Source organism: Mustela nivalis (assembly GCF_964662115.1).
Source record: "Mustela nivalis genome assembly, chromosome: 2".
NCBI classification, from domain to species: Eukaryota; Metazoa; Chordata; class Mammalia; order Carnivora; family Mustelidae; genus Mustela; species Mustela nivalis.
In genome coordinates, this window is record NC_139021.1 from 43,818,856 (window position 1) to 43,836,920 (window position 18,065).

The following is an 18,065-nucleotide window of genomic DNA, read 5'->3' on the forward strand; positions in this document are numbered from 1 at the left end:
CAAGGTGCCCCCCAATCCCATTTTTGAGGGTCAGTTTCCTGAGATTACTCTTGGCATGAGTTTTTCTATCAGTTAAGACCTGGATATAGAAACCACACTGGAATATAATAGAATTGTTAATTAGGTATGAAGTTGTTAACTAGGTAACTAAAAGGTAAAAACGCTATCCTTTGGTATCAAGTTAGGTATCAGATGTGGGGAGAATCTGCCATGAGGTCTAGGGTTGAGAGAACAAAGGGAAGTGATTGGAGTCATTAAGATCTAATAATTTAGAGTTTGTGTCGGTCGGTCAGCTAGTACTAATGTTCCTGAGCTCTGGAGAAAGACTGTACGCTTGGGGCAAGGGCTGTAAGTCCCTTCTTCCTTCCTCAACCGTGCAGGCTTCTTGTTCACAGAATGTAGCCTGCCGCCAGCTGGCAGAGTTCCAATGTGGTCTGCAGAGCTTGGCTCCAGCATGACAAAGCAGAGAAGGCTAAATTCGGAGCGAAGGGTCAGTAACGTAATAAGTAGGACATTTACCCTTCCATGCTGGCTGTAGCCCAATGGAACCTTCTGAGGGTTTCATGGTACTAGAAGAACCCAAGAGTTTTCCAGAATAGTTTTGTTTCTTTGGTTTCATAGAGCAGGTCGTGATCTTCCCCTTCTCGTGCAGGGCTGAACTCGAGAGGTTTCAGCCTGGACGTAGTAACCCATACCAGCCAGCCTCACTCTTTCCCTTATCCATATTCTCCACAAAGTTCCTAAGGAGGAGAAAAAGCCAGCCAGGGCTTTCCTTGCAGGCTGGCCCTTTTATACTTGGCCTGCTCATCCTTAATCATAGTGTCCTAAAATAGCTCTCATTTTAATTGGATGTCATTTTTCAATTTTGAGACCACATCTTTGTCAAGGGCCTGAAGGAGGGAATATATAGAGTGCATTAGTGAAGTAAGTGAATTAAACTGGAAAATATTGCCATCAAAGAGGCTTATAAAGGAATAACTGAGCTAAGAAAGGTCAGTGCAGTCCAGCAAAAACAATTTCAACCTTTAAAATGCTGGAGGATATCTTTGGGAAAAAAAAAAAAGAAGTATGGATTAATATACGAGGATGAAGTAGCAGGACAAGGGGTTGTTTGATATAAATAGGTAAATTAGGTCTGTGTTCATGAAGGGAAAATGTAATTTGATCACATGTGGGTTTACAGAACAATAATGGTTCTTTCGGAGTGTTTCAGTAAGACCATTACGTATGCCTTGTGGTCTGTATTCTTTCATATTGGCTCTTTTACGAATCTCGGTTTTTCTGTCAAGTTTTTATTATCATGAATGGATTCTTCTTTTATACTCTGTCCTATTTTTTATTTTCCCTGTCTTCCACCTCCTTCTCCTCTTCCCTTTTAGTCCAGATCTGATTCTTGTTTCTACAGGAAACAAGTAGTATTTCTACAGGATTCTCACTAGTTCTTATGTTTTTGCCTGTATTAAATTATTCTCCAAGAGAGACAACGGTTATTGTGGAGAAGCCTCTGGGAATGCACTCAGCTCTTGACTTTGCTGAAGGCTGTATACAAATCTATTAAAAAGTTATAACCTCTGGGCCTCAGTTTTCTCTTCCATAAGGTGAAGAAAGTAGACTGTGTTATTCCTAATACTGCTTTAATTTTTAGCATGGTGTAACTCTGGAACTTTGAAGGTGTTTCTCAGGACTGGGGGCTACTGGTCTAACAAATACTGCGACTTGGAGGAAAAAAGGATTTTTCACTTAGGTAAGCCCCATAGAGAAAATGACCATTGTTTAAATAAAAAGCCTCTTCCAAAATGAAGACTTTTTGTGGCTGCCAATATCTAATGATCCTCAGTTCTGAGATAACAGTGGACCTTTTATCCAGGGCAGAAATTTGAAATAGGTATGGTACATACTACCATATGTGATCTGTTAACTTTTAAAGTGAAAAGAGACAGAATGAACAATCTAAATCACCAATTATTACAGGTTTACTAACTATGGAATGGATCTCGGAAATTAAAAGTCCCTCACAAAAGGAGAGGGAGTTACAGGTGATGGTTTTTTTGCGGGGGTGGTGGTGGTGGTTAAAGTATCAGACATATCTCTACATTGGTTTAGGGCTGAAGTAATGGACAGAAATTTGAGACAAAAGGCCTGGAAGCACTGTTGAGTGGAGCAGTTAGGCTGCAGCATCTGTCATTCTGTTGATCTCTTGGACTGATTCCGTTCATCTGGTGGGCCAGACCAGTGTCTCCTGACTACCTCACCTCTGTCAGTGCATGATCTGGAGGGTATTCCTCTATAGTAGAGACCCTTTTTTCAGTGAGGCTCGCTCACCTGCTAGGACCCAAGCTCCTCTTCAATGAGAGCAGCAGTAATATACTTAGTGTTATTTTCGCAAGAGAAATAGATGTGTCTGATAAATTTCAAGTGATTCACCCATCCATCCACCCACTCATCCATCCATCCATCCGTCCAATGGATAGTCACTGGACATCTACCGTAGACCAGGCACTAAGACAAGTACTGGGGAGTCCGTCCTAAACAAGCCAGACACAACTCTGGTCTCATGGAGCTTACAGTCTCTCCCATCGTAAATTTCTGATCCTCACTTGTTTTTCTTTTCCCCTCCCTCTTCTTCTCAAGCCTCCAAAAGATTCAAGCGTACTTTTGTCATAATCGAAAGCTTTTTTTTTTTTTTTTGATGGGTTACAAATTATGTAGTACAAATCTTAGAGAAAAAATTCACAGGTTTTGTCGGCTGTGATGCACTTGAAATGCTTTTGTAACCCCCCATTGGGATTTTTAGATTCTTTTGAGCAAAGCTTTTGCCTGTTGGAGTCGATGGGCTTTCCTGGACTTTTGTGTATGCTGCAGTGTGTGGCTTCTCCTTCATCCCCTCATCCTTAATGCACTTATTTTCTTGGTGAAATTCTCTTGTCTTTAAATTTCTTTTCTGTCATATTACGTAAGATGGAGACCTGGAATGATGGGAGAATCTACTTCATGTTACTTCATAACTCAGGAAAAGGCAAGAGATGAAACTACTTTTATTAATAATGCTAATAATTATTAAAGCAATATTTATTATTAAACACCAGGCAGTGTGTCTAGAATTTCTAGTGAGGTATGTATTTGTTTCCCCAGAACAATACCTTTTTTATTGAGCTCTGATAAAATAATCTGCAATTTGCAAGGGCTCCAATGTACTGTTGAGTCATTGTTCCTTTAACCTGTTTTTCCTTCTTGATTAATACATTACAAATCACTCTGGATCAACCGTAAATTCTTTCAAGGATTTAAGGCTATTTTTATAATTTAAGACATCTATAGCTTCTTTTCAAGTTCAGTATTTGGCAGTGTTCTGGTAGAAGCCTCCCAGAAATATATGCATATTGTCATTTCAAAGTGGCCTCTTTCAGGGCCTAACTGCTGTAGAAATTTAGCTTATCATGAATCATTAATTATTATTATTTTTTATTTATCTTAGAGAGAGTGCATGTGTGTGTAAGTGGGGGGAGTGGCAGAGGAAGAGAATCTCAAGCAGACTCCACCCCCTTGCTGGGCGTGGCACCTGACTGGGGTCTCACTCCCACAACCCCAAGGTCATGACCTGAGCTGAAACCTAGAGTCAGAGCCTCAACCAACTGAGCCACCCAGGCACCCCTTATTGCTAATCCTTTGCTAGTCTAAAACAAAATCTATACGATAAATCTCAAGGATACCAGGTGGTAATATGTGAATTTTAAACATACTATGTTTATGCTATGCTTTAAAAAAATAACACAGAGTTCAGAATCTAATTCTGTTCAGAGGAAAATCTCTGTTTCAAAAATAAGTCTTTTCATGATTAGCTATAATGATTGAGTTGTAGAGTATCACAGAAGCCCTTTGCGATACTTTTTCTCTTTAGTGGGGCTTCAGTCATGAATCACGTGTTGAGGTGTGGCCCTGTCTAGAAGTCCTAAGACTATACCTTTCCTCGAAAGGGCCTCCTATGCCTGTAATTGAGGTAGCTATACAATGCGGTCGGGGTGTCCCCTGTAGAAATTCCCATTCCACAGTAGTACATCTGGATTCTCTTTTTCAGACTTCTACAACGTCTGGTAGATGAGCATGATTCTGAAACTGGGCTTCCACTCTTCACCTAATCAGGCAAACTTAGGACTCAAAAAACTGTGTGTGTGTGTGTGTATTCTGGCAATTTTCTTTTCTTTTTTAAGGTTTATTTAATTATTTGAGTGAGAGAGAGAGAGCACAGAGTGGGGAGTGGCAGAGGGAAAGGGACAGGGAGAGAGAGAATCCCAAGCGGACTCCTTACTGAGCACAGACCTGACACACATGGGGCTCAGTCCCAGGACCATGAGATCACAACACAAGCCGAAACCGGAAGTCAGATTGCCCAACCAACTGAGCCACTCAGGTGCCTCTGTTCTGGCAATTTCCATACACACAAAAGTGGTAACGACAAGATGACTTTCTATGTCATTGTATTTATTCATTATCAACATTTTGCTAATCTTGTTTTATCTATTAAACCATTGTTGTCTTAGAGTATTTAAACCAAATCCCAGACATCATGTTTTTTACCCATAAATACTTAAGTGTATTTCCAGGATTTTCAATGTTAACGTTAAAAGTTTGAGATAAGAAAATGTTAAGTTTGTTTTTGTTGTATGTCTCAAATTAGCATTGTTCCATTCCAGTTAGCTCTGTTCCATGATGATACGTTTAGTTTTCCTTTTGTCTCTCCTTAACTGCCCCCAAAACTGTCCTGTTATTGACATGACCAACAGTTACATACTGGTCCCTTTGTAAACACAGCCTGGCAGCTGCACAATTTATGGGTATTTGTAAGTGATTTAGAAACTTTGCTCTCACTATTTCTCTTTCTTGGTAATCAGATCATTAGTGTCACATTCTTTAGGCATGAATCATCACTTTCCCATTGCAAGCTCTACAAGTTTATGCAGGAACAGAGGGGTATATTATGTATAGGTTAGTAAAAGGAGTCCAGATCATTTGGGTAGACTGAGGCAAACATGATTTAGTTTTATCAGAGGAAGAATTATTCTGTTTCACAATATAGTCCCATGTGTTGTTTGTGCTCTGAAACTAGGATAAGTTGGCTAGCTCTGAAAACATAAATACAAGAATGAGGTCATTTGTGATAGTTTCTGCTTTGCCTCTATTCTCTGTAAAACACTGGCTCTGATTCAGTGATAACCTTTTCAGCGGAACTCCCACCTCCGTATACAGCCATTGCCAGCCCTGATGCCAGTGGTATTCCAGTAATAAACTGCCGTGTGTGCCAGTCTCTCATCAACTTAGATGGCAAGCTTCACCAGCATGTGGTTAAGTGCACGGTTTGCAATGAAGCTACGGTAAGTGAGGATTTCCATTAATAAAGCATAAATTATTATCTGACGTCTTGTCTCTTAAGGAAATACTCCAATAATGTTACTTAAAGATAGATGTGGCCTGCATATAGACATGGCCATATTTTCTCATCCTTTCTTTCTTCTCTCTAGTTCTCTTTTACCATCAAAGATGTCTCTGGGTGTTTAAAGCTAATTCCATTATGAAAATCTCATGGTGAATTTAAATATAATGCCATTTGGCTCTTTATTTTCTAACACGAGACTGATCCTAGTCAGGTACTTACAATTATCCTCAGTGTCTATCCACATCACAACTAAATCCCTTTTGATTTTCACAAAAACAAAGATATGCCAAATTTTACTTCAAATGTGGACTTTGTACTTACCATGTTGAAAATTATTTAAACTTGTTTTACATCTGTAGGATGTCTGTATGGTTTTTCTAGACGTAAGATTATGTATTTACTACTGACACCTGTGCCAAAGTGTTTACAAATAGCTTGGTATTTTATGCTATTTGCTTGATAGTAATTTAGAAAAATGTTCAAAAAATTTGAAGAGCACATATTTTTTGAGCTGAACCTGGAGAAGAACAACTACATTTTAAGTAGAATATTTAGTTGCAAGTAATGAAGTGGTATTAGTTAGATTAGATATATTTCTACTTTTATGGTTAGGATTTATTTTAAAAATTTCAATGTCTCTCAAAATCTGCAATTAAATATCAATTGTTGGTATTTGTATATTTTTCCTTCTTAGAAAATTCTCAAAAAAAAAAAAATCAGCCCAGAGTTTATTATGTCTCTATGAAAAATGAAACATGTTTATTGGGCTTTATATCTTTTATAGAAAAGTCATAAAATAAAACCTTAGGTCATGAAGCAATATGTTTTATTGTAAGTATGTATTTTTTATAAGGGACATCATTTGGAGATGAGCTTTACTGTGTAAATAGAGGTGATACTGGCAAAACCAGCTATTTTCTTTTTAGGTTGAACACTCCCTAGCAAACCTGACATTAACCTCCTTAGTGTTCATTTTAGAGTTAACAACCAAATAAGAGTTGTGAGACATAGATGACAATTAAAAACAAAACAAAACAGAACAAAACCAAACCACCCAATACCTGAAAGGTGTTTTTTCGATTTGATGCTACTGTTGATTTTTTTCTTCTGTTCCACCATCCCTACAAGTTTTTTTTCTTTGATCAGTAAAAAAAAAAACAAAAAAAACTTGTAAAGCTTTATATTTATTCTTGGAAGTAAACAGAACAGGCTGTGGATTTAGCCAACAGCCTCAATCTGGATACTCAGAAGTGATGAGTTCATTATTCCAGAACAGTAGGATGTGGGTATAAATAAACTACTTCTGGACATAAAGAAAATTGCACTGACATTTTTATATCATTATAACTCCTGTTAAGTAAGGAAGTGTAAGTATTTCTCAATATTCTAGAGAAAATGAGTAGTATCTAATGATACTACTGTGTGGAATACTAATAAATACTAATACTAATACTAATGTGTGGAATCAGTTATATTACAGGGAAAGAGAAGAGAGGGAAAATGTGTGTGAGGAGTGTTTTAACAGATGACTTGCCAATGTTTGCAGTGTAATTGATCTTGAATTTATGAGTGAAGAGGTCTTAGGCAACTAGCAGCTTCTCTGGAGAAATTCTGGGTCGAAAAGAACAGGTAAATAAATGCCCCAACAGAGCAACTAACTCCCTTCTGTTCACTATCTCCGTCTCCTGCTCAGTTTCACTATGGTTCATTCTCCTCATGTCACCTAAAACAGGAGATCAGTGAGTCTGTTCCCCTGATAGGAACCTGATATTTCTGAGGAGATTTAAAAAAAAAAAAAAAAGAAAAGAAAAAGAAACATAACAAAGCAAGCAAACAAACAAACAAACAAAAATAAGGCTAATGAAAGTCCTTCTTATTTTAGTAGATAGAATTGGGAAAGAAATGAGAGAAGTTGGGGAAGAGAAAAGACAGAAAAATTTTAGCAAGGTTTAGAGAATACAGAATTTAAGGTTAAGGGAGAAGCAATTTTTAGAGCTAGTTAATGGAAAAGTCGAGAAGTCCTGGAGGAAGAGTGGAGCTAATTGGCTGCATGATTGATTATTATGAGTCTGAGATCTGGAGGCTGATGGACTGGGTCTTGAGTCCTACCTGACTCTGCTGCTTGGTAGTTGTCTATCCTTGGGACTCTGTGGTTTCCTCTTGTAGAGTGGTGTAATAATAACATCTACCTAATAGAGTTGCACTGAGATTACAGGGGTAAAGTGTCCAGCACAGTGCCAGGGACATACAAGGTCATTTTACTAAGCAAGAACATTAGAACTTATGCATAAGGACAATGCCATTTTCACCCCCATTTCCCTGTAGGCCAGACATGACCAGGCGTGGGCAGACAATAAAGACCAGTTCTTCTAGTTCATTCACCTTATTTTATAAATGAGGGAACTGAGGTCTAGAAATAAGTTGGGAATATAATATAAAAAAGTTTGTCATTTGCCAAGTACATATTTACTTAATGGGGAAATTTGGATATATAGGAATTAACCCAATTTCTGGTTTTCTTGATATTTTAGATTGGATAGTAACACATTCTGGATGTTTATAAATTTTAGATATTCAGATTTTATCTGTTACATAGTTTAATAAATTGTTGATGACTTACTAATAATTTTTATATATTTCTAATAAGATTGTTTACTTAAATTTCTCATTTTTTGAAATGTTACAGATTCACAGAAAAGGTACCAAAAATAGTACATATTATGTACAGAGAATTCCATAAACCCTGTACTCACATTCTGCAAATATGTTAATATCATGTCACACTGGCTTTCTCTCTCTAAATGAATAAATAATCTTTTTTTAAAAAGAAACTTTTAAGACAATTACAGACATGGGGTTCTTCTACCCCTAAACATTTTAGTGTGAATTTTCCTTACAAAGAAAAAAAAAAGGGACATCCACTTATATAATCATAGTACAATGATCAAATGCAGGAAATTAACATTAATACAATGGCTATTATCTGGTCTTTGGAACTAACTCATATTTGCTCAATGGTTCCATTAAAAACAAAACAAAACAAAACAAAACAATATGGTCCAGGAGTGAACCCAGAATTCCATGTTGTATTTGGATATCATGTCTCTTTAATATCCCTTTGTCTGAAATGTAGTCTTTCTTTGTCTTTGATTGCCTTGATATTTTCCAAGAGTACAGGCAAGGTGGTTTATAGAATGTTCCTCCAGTTTGGGTTTGTCTGATATTCCCGGATGATTGGATTCAAGCTATACAGTTAGGTAGGTATGCCCAGGAGTGATGAGCTAGTCGTCTCACTGCTTCATAGGTTATCTACTCTAACAAGCCTAAGTTCTTGTTTATTTATTTAAAGATTTTTAATTTATTTATTTGACTGAGAGAAGGAGAGAGAGAGAGTGCACAAGCAGGGGGAGCAGCCCAGGGAGAGGGAGATGCAGGCTCCCCGTAAGCCTGATATGGGTCTCAATCTCAGGATTTGGGGATCATGACCTGAGCCAAAGGCAGATGCTTAATCGACTGAGGCACCCAGGCACCCCACTAAATCCTCATTTAAAGGAGGGTTTTCTTTGGTATTTATTCTTCCCTTTTTTTAAAAAGAAAATTTTATTTATTTATTTGACAGACAGAGATCACAAGTAGGCAGAGAGGCAGGTGGAGAGAGAGGGGGAAGCAGGCTCCCTGCTGAGCAGAGAGCAGGGGCTGGATGCAGGGCTCAATCCCAGGACCCTGAGATCATGACCTGAGCTGAAGGCAGAGGCTTTAACCCACTTTGCCACCCAGGTGCCCCTATTCTTGCTTTTTAAATTTACTGTAAAGTTTTTAAAATGGTAACATTAAGAGTTATTGCAAGTTGTTCCTTTTTTAAGTTAAAAGATGTAATAAGATTAATCATTTCTTATATTCTAGCAGTGAAGGAAAGTTCAAATTTGTTATATACTCCTTTTTGCCCAATATTCCTAATGAGTTTGCACCTCCCAAATAGGTAGATGCAAGGAACTTCAGTGAATGTTTGCACCTGGTAGCACAGTTAGTTGACTTTGGTCTTAAAACTTTAAAGGGAAAACAATTCTTGTGAACTTAATTTTTCTTCTCATATTAAAAGGGCACTGCCAACTAATTTTGAAATATGCCCTTCACAATTACATCTGTGCAGCCCCAGATTTTCATAGAGTGCTTGCCAACATTTGAGCTATTTAAAACCACTTATGATGCATTTTCCTTAACCTGTACTTTGGTAGCACTACGGGGGGCCTAAGTTTTTAAGGAATCATTTCCTTTTTATATACAAACAAGCTTTGGCAATCTGTCCTTCGGTTAATTTGCTGTGTTTGCATTTTCTTCCCTTATCTAGCCAATCAAAAACCCCCCAACAGGGAAGAAATATGTTAGATGCCCTTGTAATTGTCTCCTCATTTGTAAGGACACATCTCGGCGAATAGGATGTCCGAGACCTAACTGGTAAGAGATAAAGATTCATTCATTCATTCATTTGTTCATCCAACAAGTACTTATTAAAGACTCATATGTGCCAGGCTTTGTTCTAAATAGTCTTTGTCCTCAAATTAATTGCAGGACTGAGATTATTATTTTTTCTTTGTTAAAAGAATGATGTATTTAGTTTGAAATTAATGATCACAAGTATTTATAAGATATAATATTCTTGAATGAGCAATGAAAGTTTTCTTGATGTTAAATAAGTACTTAATGCACTGTAATAGACTAGTGACTCCTTAAACTTATAAGTAACCCCTTATCCCCATTGTTATTTATACAGTGATGTTATTAAGAACACTTGTAATGAGGGTATTTTGAGATCGCTGGTTGCAGCCTGCAGACCAGTGTTATCTGAGTAGATAGAGTAAACCCAGTCTGGAACGCAGGCAGGCAGGTGTTTAAACGGTTGCAGTAAAGATGTTTCTATTTGCAAGCCACTTTAGATATCTGTTTTATCGGTAAAGGGAGGGGACACCCAACTGTCATGTGTGTGTATATATATATATATATGATGTGAATATATATGATGTGATTAAGATCGATTCAAATAAATATGTTTAAAAGAAAAAGAAATTAAAAAACCCCAAAAGTAACCACCTAGTTTACCTTTGCTTTAATTCATCTTAACCTGGAAGTGTGTTAATCATCATTGTGTACCTCACTGTGTGCTATACTTGTGTTTGCTGAGCATAACCTATGCAAGAAATTTGGGAGCTATTGGCCATTATCAAATGCCATTATAGATGTGCCCAGATAGGAGTATATCAAGACATTTACTGTTTTTTCTGTGATTTCTGGCTTTTTGACCATGATATGTGTCATTTGCAACTCCATCTGATGGAATAGATAGGAAAGAAACCACCCATTTTCCTTTTTGACCGTCTCTGGTTAAATAGACATCAAAGAACTCCAGCCTACCCAGAGAAGTTTGGCTGTGAGCACTTTGGCACCTTCATGGTACATGTGTATTTGTTGATGTAGAATGTTTTAACTTGTGTAGTCTTCTACTAAATTCAACTTGTCTTCCTAGATAGGGAATGATAAAAACGATTTTCTGATTGGAACTTGTAAGAATTTGGAAATGGCAGTTAAATGGTTCCCAAGGCCATTGATTAGAAACAACACCATAATATATGGTTTCCATCACAAATATGAAACAGCTTTCTTTTTTTGCTTTCGAAATTATTGCCACTTTCTGTGAATTTGGCTTCGAAGCCTGACAATTTATAAAACAAGTGTAATCTATTTTCAGTGCTGTACCGTATATTACAGGTTTTGCCCTCCATCCATTTGTGGGATAATGAAATTGTTTTCTTTCTCTCTCCACAGTAGACGCATAATTAACCTTAGCCCAGTAATGCTTATTTCTGAAGAACAGCCAGCTCAACCTGCATTGCCAGTCCAGCCAGAAGGTACAAGGGTCGTGTGTGGGCATTGTGGAAACACATTCCTGGTAGGTAACCAGACATTTGTCATAGTGGCATCAGTCTGTACATGTAGATGTGATCATATAGTTTTGACCACGGCTCAAGCTCTTCTAGTTTTGTCCAAGTCCAAATTAATCAGACGATTAAAAGAAAACCTTTTTAAGAAAGACAGTTAATCAGAGGTTTAGCTAGGGTGCCCTACATCTTTAGTGAATTAGACAAAAGGTGCATCCTCTGATTGGTTCATTTGCATAAAGGGGCCTCTCTGGGTAGGCTAATGGGAAACAGTGCCCTTTCTTTCTGGGCTTAACAACATGGGTGTCTTTGGTTGGTGAGTGGCTAAATCTTAGCTTTACTGTCACCTCCCCTCAGCAAAAACAAAGTGCACAATCTCATGTAGTGGCCCTGCTTAGTGGTTTCTAGAGTTGAGAAAAATTCTTATTATAATTTACTAATTTTTTCCTGATTTTTAAAAGTCAAACTTGGAGTCAAGGGAATTAACTCTGGTGTCCATAATTAGGTAAAATACTTGGAAAAAAAGTAAGAAGGTGAAAGGGGTTATATATATATATATATGCAAAAGTTCTTGTAAAGAACAAGAGTTCTTGTGTTACTACTTTTGACTTTAAACCCTAAGTTTGGTGATTTTTTTTTTTAAGATTTTTTTTTTTTTTTTTAATTAGAGAGAGAATGAAATAGAACATGAGCAGGGGAAGGGGCAGAGGGAGAAGCAAATCTCCTGCTGAGCAGGGAGCCTGATGCGGGACTTGATCTCATGATTCCAGAATCATGACCTGTGAGCTGAAGGCAGTTGCTCAACCAACTGGGCTACCCAGGCACCCCCTAAGTTTGGTTTTTAAAAGTTAATTTCATAGTGCTTTACTCTGTCGGGAAGATTTTCTTTTGTTATTCAGCCTTCATAGGAGACAGCATATTTTCCTTAGAACCTAAGTATTGAGGAAAACTTACAGAGTGTGAGCAGGGGCAGGTTTGACATCACAGCGGTCTCCCATCTCCCACCACAAGATCTACTGCCTTGGGATTAACTAGGAGACGAACCCATTTAAGAAAGTATAGATGATTTGCTTTTTTTCCTTTCTACTTTTTTTTTTTTTTAGTAGAGTAATTCATGTACATAATTCTAATGTCAAATGGGATTATAAAGTTGATAGGGAAAATAGCAGTCATCCCTAAATACCATCCCCCACATACTTTGAACTCTTTCAGCAGCTCTCCTGGTATTTACCTACATGTGTTTAAATTGTTTGCTTATTCTTTTTTCCTTTTGATTAGGCAATTTTAGATATTTCCTATTACCCTGTACAATGCAGGTTGAGGACTTAGCACTCATAACACCCTTTCCTCCAGTCTTCTCTTTACTCCGTGGTCTCAGTAAAATTTTAATATTTTATTTAATTAAATAATACTTAGTGTTTACCTTTTTTATGATTAGGTAAATTATGTTCACAGCTGAGCCAGGTAGTATATACTATATTTCAGTACTGTATGGTCTTTCAGAATTTGTTAATTTTTTTGTTAGTAATTGTCTGTCGTCCTTCTGGAGTGCTTGGCTGGTGGCCTGCCCAGTCAGTAGAGCATCCAAATCCCGATCTCCTGGTCATGAGTTGGAAACCCACATTAAAAGTAGATATTACTGGGGCACCTGGGTGGCTCAGTGGGTTAAAGCCTCTGCCTTCAGCTCGGGTCATGATCTCAGGGTTCTGGGATCGAGCCCCACGTTGGGCTCTCTGCTCAGCAGGGAGCCTTCCTCCTCCTCTCTCTCTCTGCCTACTTGTGATCTCTGTCTGTCAAATAAATAAGTAAATAAAATATTAAAAAAAAAAGTAGATATTACTTTAAAAAAAAAAGACTAATTGTCTCTCCTCCTTTTGAATTTGTTTAATTTTCTATGTACAAATTATTTCTTCCCATATTCTTTTAAAGGACTGTAAAATTACTATCAATATAGTCATACACATCAGGAATCTATTATTGAGGCTTCCAGCTAACAGCTGCCATCACCGGATTCCCCTTCATCATTATCCTAGGAATTCCTTTTTCCTTTTCCTGTCTTGGATCCTGGGTCCTCCTCACAGTTCTTGGTTTATTACTTCATTTTGGTGTAGCACATCCATTCTTAGCTTTCTGAGAAAATGCAATGCAAGGAAATAAATTTGACAACTTTTACTTCTTAAATGGTTTTTATTTTTAAAGATTTTATTTATTTATTTGAGAGAAAGAGCGAGAGGACACAAGCAGAGTGAGAGGGAGAAGCAGGCTCCCTGCCAAGCAGTGAGCCCCTATGCGGGACTTGATCCTAGGACCGTGAAGACACAACCCAAGCCAAAGGCAGACACTCAACTGACTGAGCCATGCAGGCCCCCCTCTTAAATAGTTCTCTCTCTCTCTCTTTTTTTTTTTTTTTTTAAGATTTTATTATTTGTCAGAAAGAGGGAGATACAGAACACAAGCAGGGGGAGCAGCAGGCAGGAGAAGCAGACTCCTGCTGAGCAGGGAGGCTGTTGTGGGACTTGATCCCAGGACCCTGGGATCATGCCATGAGCCAAAGGCAGACACTTAACTAAGCCACCCATACATCCCTCTTAAATAGTTTTTAATCTCGTCTCACATTTACTTTATGGTTTGTCCAGATGTAGAATTATAGGTTGCTAATTGTTTCCTCTCAAAAATTAAAAAAAAAAAAAAGATTTTTCCCCACTGTCGTCAAGAAGTTCAACTGCAGCTCTGATTCCATGTCCTTTCTGATTTTCTTTTCTCTTTATATTCCTTTCTTCTTTCATTTTCTCCGGTGCTCTGAAATGGCATTAGAATGTGTCTTAGAATGGTTGAAGGAGATGTCATAGACACACACACATGAATATTACACGGCCGTAAAAAGGATGAGACCTTGCCATTTGTGACAACATGGATGGATCTTGATGATGTTATGCTTTGTGACACAAGTCAGACAGAGGAAGACAAACATATGATTTCACTCATATGTGGTATCTAAGAAACAAAACAAATGAAAAAACAGACCAGACCCATAAATACAGAGAACAAACTTGTATTTTTTACCAGAGTGGGGTGTGTAGTGGGATGAGTGTGGAGGGGGAGTGGGAGACACAGGCTTGCAGTTATAGAATGAGTAAGTCATGGAATAAAAGGCATATCATAGGGAATGGAGTCAATAGTGTAACAGTGTTGTATAACAGATGGTAGCTAACTTGTGCTGAGTATAGCATAAGGTATAGTTGAATCACTATGTTGTTCACTTGAAACTAATGTGACCTTGTATGGCACCTATACCCAAATTTAAAAAAAAATGTGCCTTAGGGAGGGAGAATATGTTTGAATTCATTGTCTGGGTACTCAGTGGGTCCTCTTAAAGTCCACACTATTTTCTTTGGTCATTCTTTCTAGAATCCTTCTTTAGATCACCTGAATTATTGACTTTCTTTTCTTTTCTCTTTTTTTCCTTTTCTTCTTTCTTTCTTTCTTTCAACATTGTCTTTTTAGTTTGCCTTTTCCTTTACTTACTGGGAAACTTATCCAGCTATGTCCTCTAAACTTAATCCAAACTTTTAATTTCAGGTTATTTAACTTAATTTTTAATTTTGAAGAGTTTTCCTGTGTTCTTTGGTTGATTTTTTCCTTTATCTAAAGAGCATTCTCTTTTCTATGGTATCTTTCTGAAACTATTAATTCTGGTTTTTTTTCCTGAGGTATTGTTCTTCTTTATGCCTTGTCTCTGTTTTCTGCCCTTTCTTTCTTTCTTTCTTTCTTTCTTTCTTTCTTTCTTTCTTTCTTTCTTTTTTATTTTTTTTGTAATAGAGATTTTAACTGAAGAGTTCATTTATATTTGAGGGTCAGCACTGATTGGAAGCTCTATTTATGTAGCAGGAGTGAAACTTCCTTCCTTCCTTCATCTCTCCTCCTCCTTCTTCTTCTTCCACTCTTTTTTCTTCTCCCTTTTTTCATTTTTGAAGAATTGTCAACTCTTGGTATCAAGAAGTCTTCTTTGAGGACAAGTTTCTCAGGGCAACAATCCCCGAGTGTTATGCCTGGGAGACGGCATTTAGGAGTTAAGAAAGGTCGTGAGGAGAATGTCTTATCCACTATTCAAACCGTAGATTTTAACTTAGTTTTTTTCTTTTTAGGATGTTTTATTCTTGCCTTCTGCTATGCCTGGTGTTTCTAAGTTCACAAGCTCTCTAGTCCAGTTTCTTCTCAGGATAAATCCTTCTGTTTTTGCATGTACTTGGAGAGAGGGCTTTCTGGTTTTGTGTGTAGGGAAGACTTTACAGCCCATACTACTGTTTGTCTCACTACTCCCAGCCCCACCTTAGCAAACATGTAGTAGCCCCAAGAGCTGAATTGCTCTGCCTTTCTTCAGTGTGAACCAGCTTTGCGTTGACATAGCTCTCTGCTGACAGCCCTCAACTTTCAGTATCCCTTTCGCTAAGCCAGCTGCCAAGTCTCCATTAACTTTCCATTGTCCAAAAATTGAGGTCATTTCTCCTCTTTATCCATGTGGTAGTATACATTTTTAAATTCATTTCCTATCATTTTGGTCAAGTTTGGGAAAGGAAATGGAAATGCACGCATCTAATTTACTACATTTAATCAGAATTGCTAGGATTTTTCCAATCTAGCAGGAGAAGATGAATCTTCCTTGCATTTATGTTTTATTGATTAAGTCAGTGACTAAGTACATAAATTAGATATAGCTGGTGGGAATAGTTAACAAACTTCTTTTTGAAAACTACTATATACTGCTTTTTTTTTTTCCTGTTTAGAAAAGTGTATTAAACATTACTCTTGTACTATACTTACTGAAAGAAAAATTTAATTGTCCCCGAAGGTACCCAGTCATTTCACATGATCTATAGCCTAATTTTTTTGTGTTAAATATGAAATTAGTAAAATGCAGCATATGAAACTTCATGCTGAGCAAAAACATAAGTCCAAAAAAACAGTTACTCTCTATCAGTAGAATAGTTTCCACGGAATTTATGATGTTTCCTATGTACGTCATATTTGAATGAAATTTTTAGAACTACAGTTAAAGATATTTTGCTGTTTGTTAACTGCGGGTATCCACATTCTCCTTTTTTTGTTGTTGTTGTTGCCAACAGCATTATTTATAATAATCCCAAATTGAAAACAATCTGCATACCCATTACATTTGTTCCACATTTTCCTTCTACCACATAATCTGTGCCTTTGATTAAGTTGGCAACATCTACTGGGATCCATAGAATGCAATGAGAAGAAGTAGTGGTTATTTCTCAAGATTTGAGCAATCTGTTCCACCTTTAGTGTAGTTTCCCGAGATTTCTGCTCCACTGAAGTCAAAACCAGGATTTTCTTTCTGGAATCTCTCTAATGTAAGTTTTCTCAGTATTTGGTCTTATACCCAAGGTTGCATATTCAGATTCTAGAAGAGAAGTCCAACAATTTGTGGGATCTCTTTTTGTCTTTGTAAGAACAATATGGACCAGCCATGAAAAGGATGAGAACTTGCCATTTGTGACAAGGTCACGTTCCCTCATCAGCTGCTGTAGAATCAAAGAATTCACCCTTAATAATCTCACAACCCCCCAGGGCCAACGCCACATGTTGGCTCTGCAGGCCACACTGGATGTCTTGGGCGCAAGTGCCTGGAGGCACCTGAAGTTCAGTGACTACCTTCTCCAAGGTCTGGTAGCACTGGCCCCATGGCATCCTGCATGGACCACCCCACTGAGCTCCTCCAATGGGGCCAACATTCTCCAGTAGCTGCCCAGCTACAGCCGCACAGAGTGAGGTTATACTGCTTAACTGTAGTATAGGAGACTCCGTAGGTTTTGATAGATATCAAGTGATTTGACTAAGTTAAATATATATTAAATATATTTATTTTCTTTCTTATATGTGAGCAAATTATATTTAAAATACCATTTAAAAATCTTCCAAAACAGATTTCAACTTCCTTCAGAGAGTTTCCCTCTGTAATTATATTTGCATTTTGCGCAATTGTAGTTTATATTTTAAATCCTTGCCATGGATAATCTTATAGCCACAATCTAAGTGAGTTGATTTCATATTTTCAAAAGCATATACTGAGTGCATATCAGGCACTGGGCTACATGCTGGGGAAACAGGACGGCACATTTCCTGTCTTCATGGAGTTTTCTAATCTAATTGAAGAACAAAGACAATTAAAACAACAATTACATGGAATGTATTTAGACTACAGTGGGAAATAGCAGTGTTCTTAATGCACACACAAAATTACTATCCTAGAGGAAGTAACTTTACCCTAAGAGTAACAGAAAGCTTAGTAGAGCTTTATAGTTAATTCTGTATATATAAGTGCTATTTAGAAAGGATTGCGTCAGGGTAACCCTGAAGAGGTACAAGACTAGATGTTTGACCTTTTATTATCCAGAAAAGTGAAGATGATTGTTGGAAATAGCATCCAGCTTTTCAGAGAGAATTGACATACTGACAATAGGGTAGATAAGGGAATGAGGGAAAAAGGAAAATCAAGAAGACATTAAAAAGTTCATATTTAATTTTTAAAAATCATCTGGCAGTAAATTCTAGAGAATGATCCAAGTGGAGAGGTTAAAAGATAATGCATGTGTCATGGTTTTTATTACTTCAAAAAGCAGTTTATGTGTTTAGTTCTTTTCACCCTAGGAGAAAATTACTAAAGTAATGTGCAACCC

At 37.4% G+C, this 18,065-nt stretch overlaps 1 protein-coding gene and 1 pseudogene across 2 annotated transcripts in view; one reads left to right on the forward strand and one right to left on the reverse strand.

Annotated features, from left to right (window-relative positions):
- Window positions 1-18,065, forward strand: part of PIP4P2 (phosphatidylinositol-4,5-bisphosphate 4-phosphatase 2) — a 56,070-nt gene that overhangs the window by 18,190 nt on the left and 19,815 nt on the right. The window contains exons 2-4 of the mRNA XM_082719415.1: window positions 5,221-5,369; window positions 9,780-9,886; window positions 11,252-11,375. Of these exons, the coding sequence (XP_082575541.1) occupies window positions 5,221-5,369; window positions 9,780-9,886; window positions 11,252-11,375 (380 nt within the window). The remainder of the gene's footprint in view (window positions 1-5,220; window positions 5,370-9,779; window positions 9,887-11,251; window positions 11,376-18,065) is intronic.
- On the reverse strand, window positions 16,147-17,120 carry LOC309854409 (nudC domain-containing protein 2 pseudogene; annotated as a pseudogene). Its single transcript has one exon. The product of its transcript is annotated as a nudC domain-containing protein 2 pseudogene (transcript).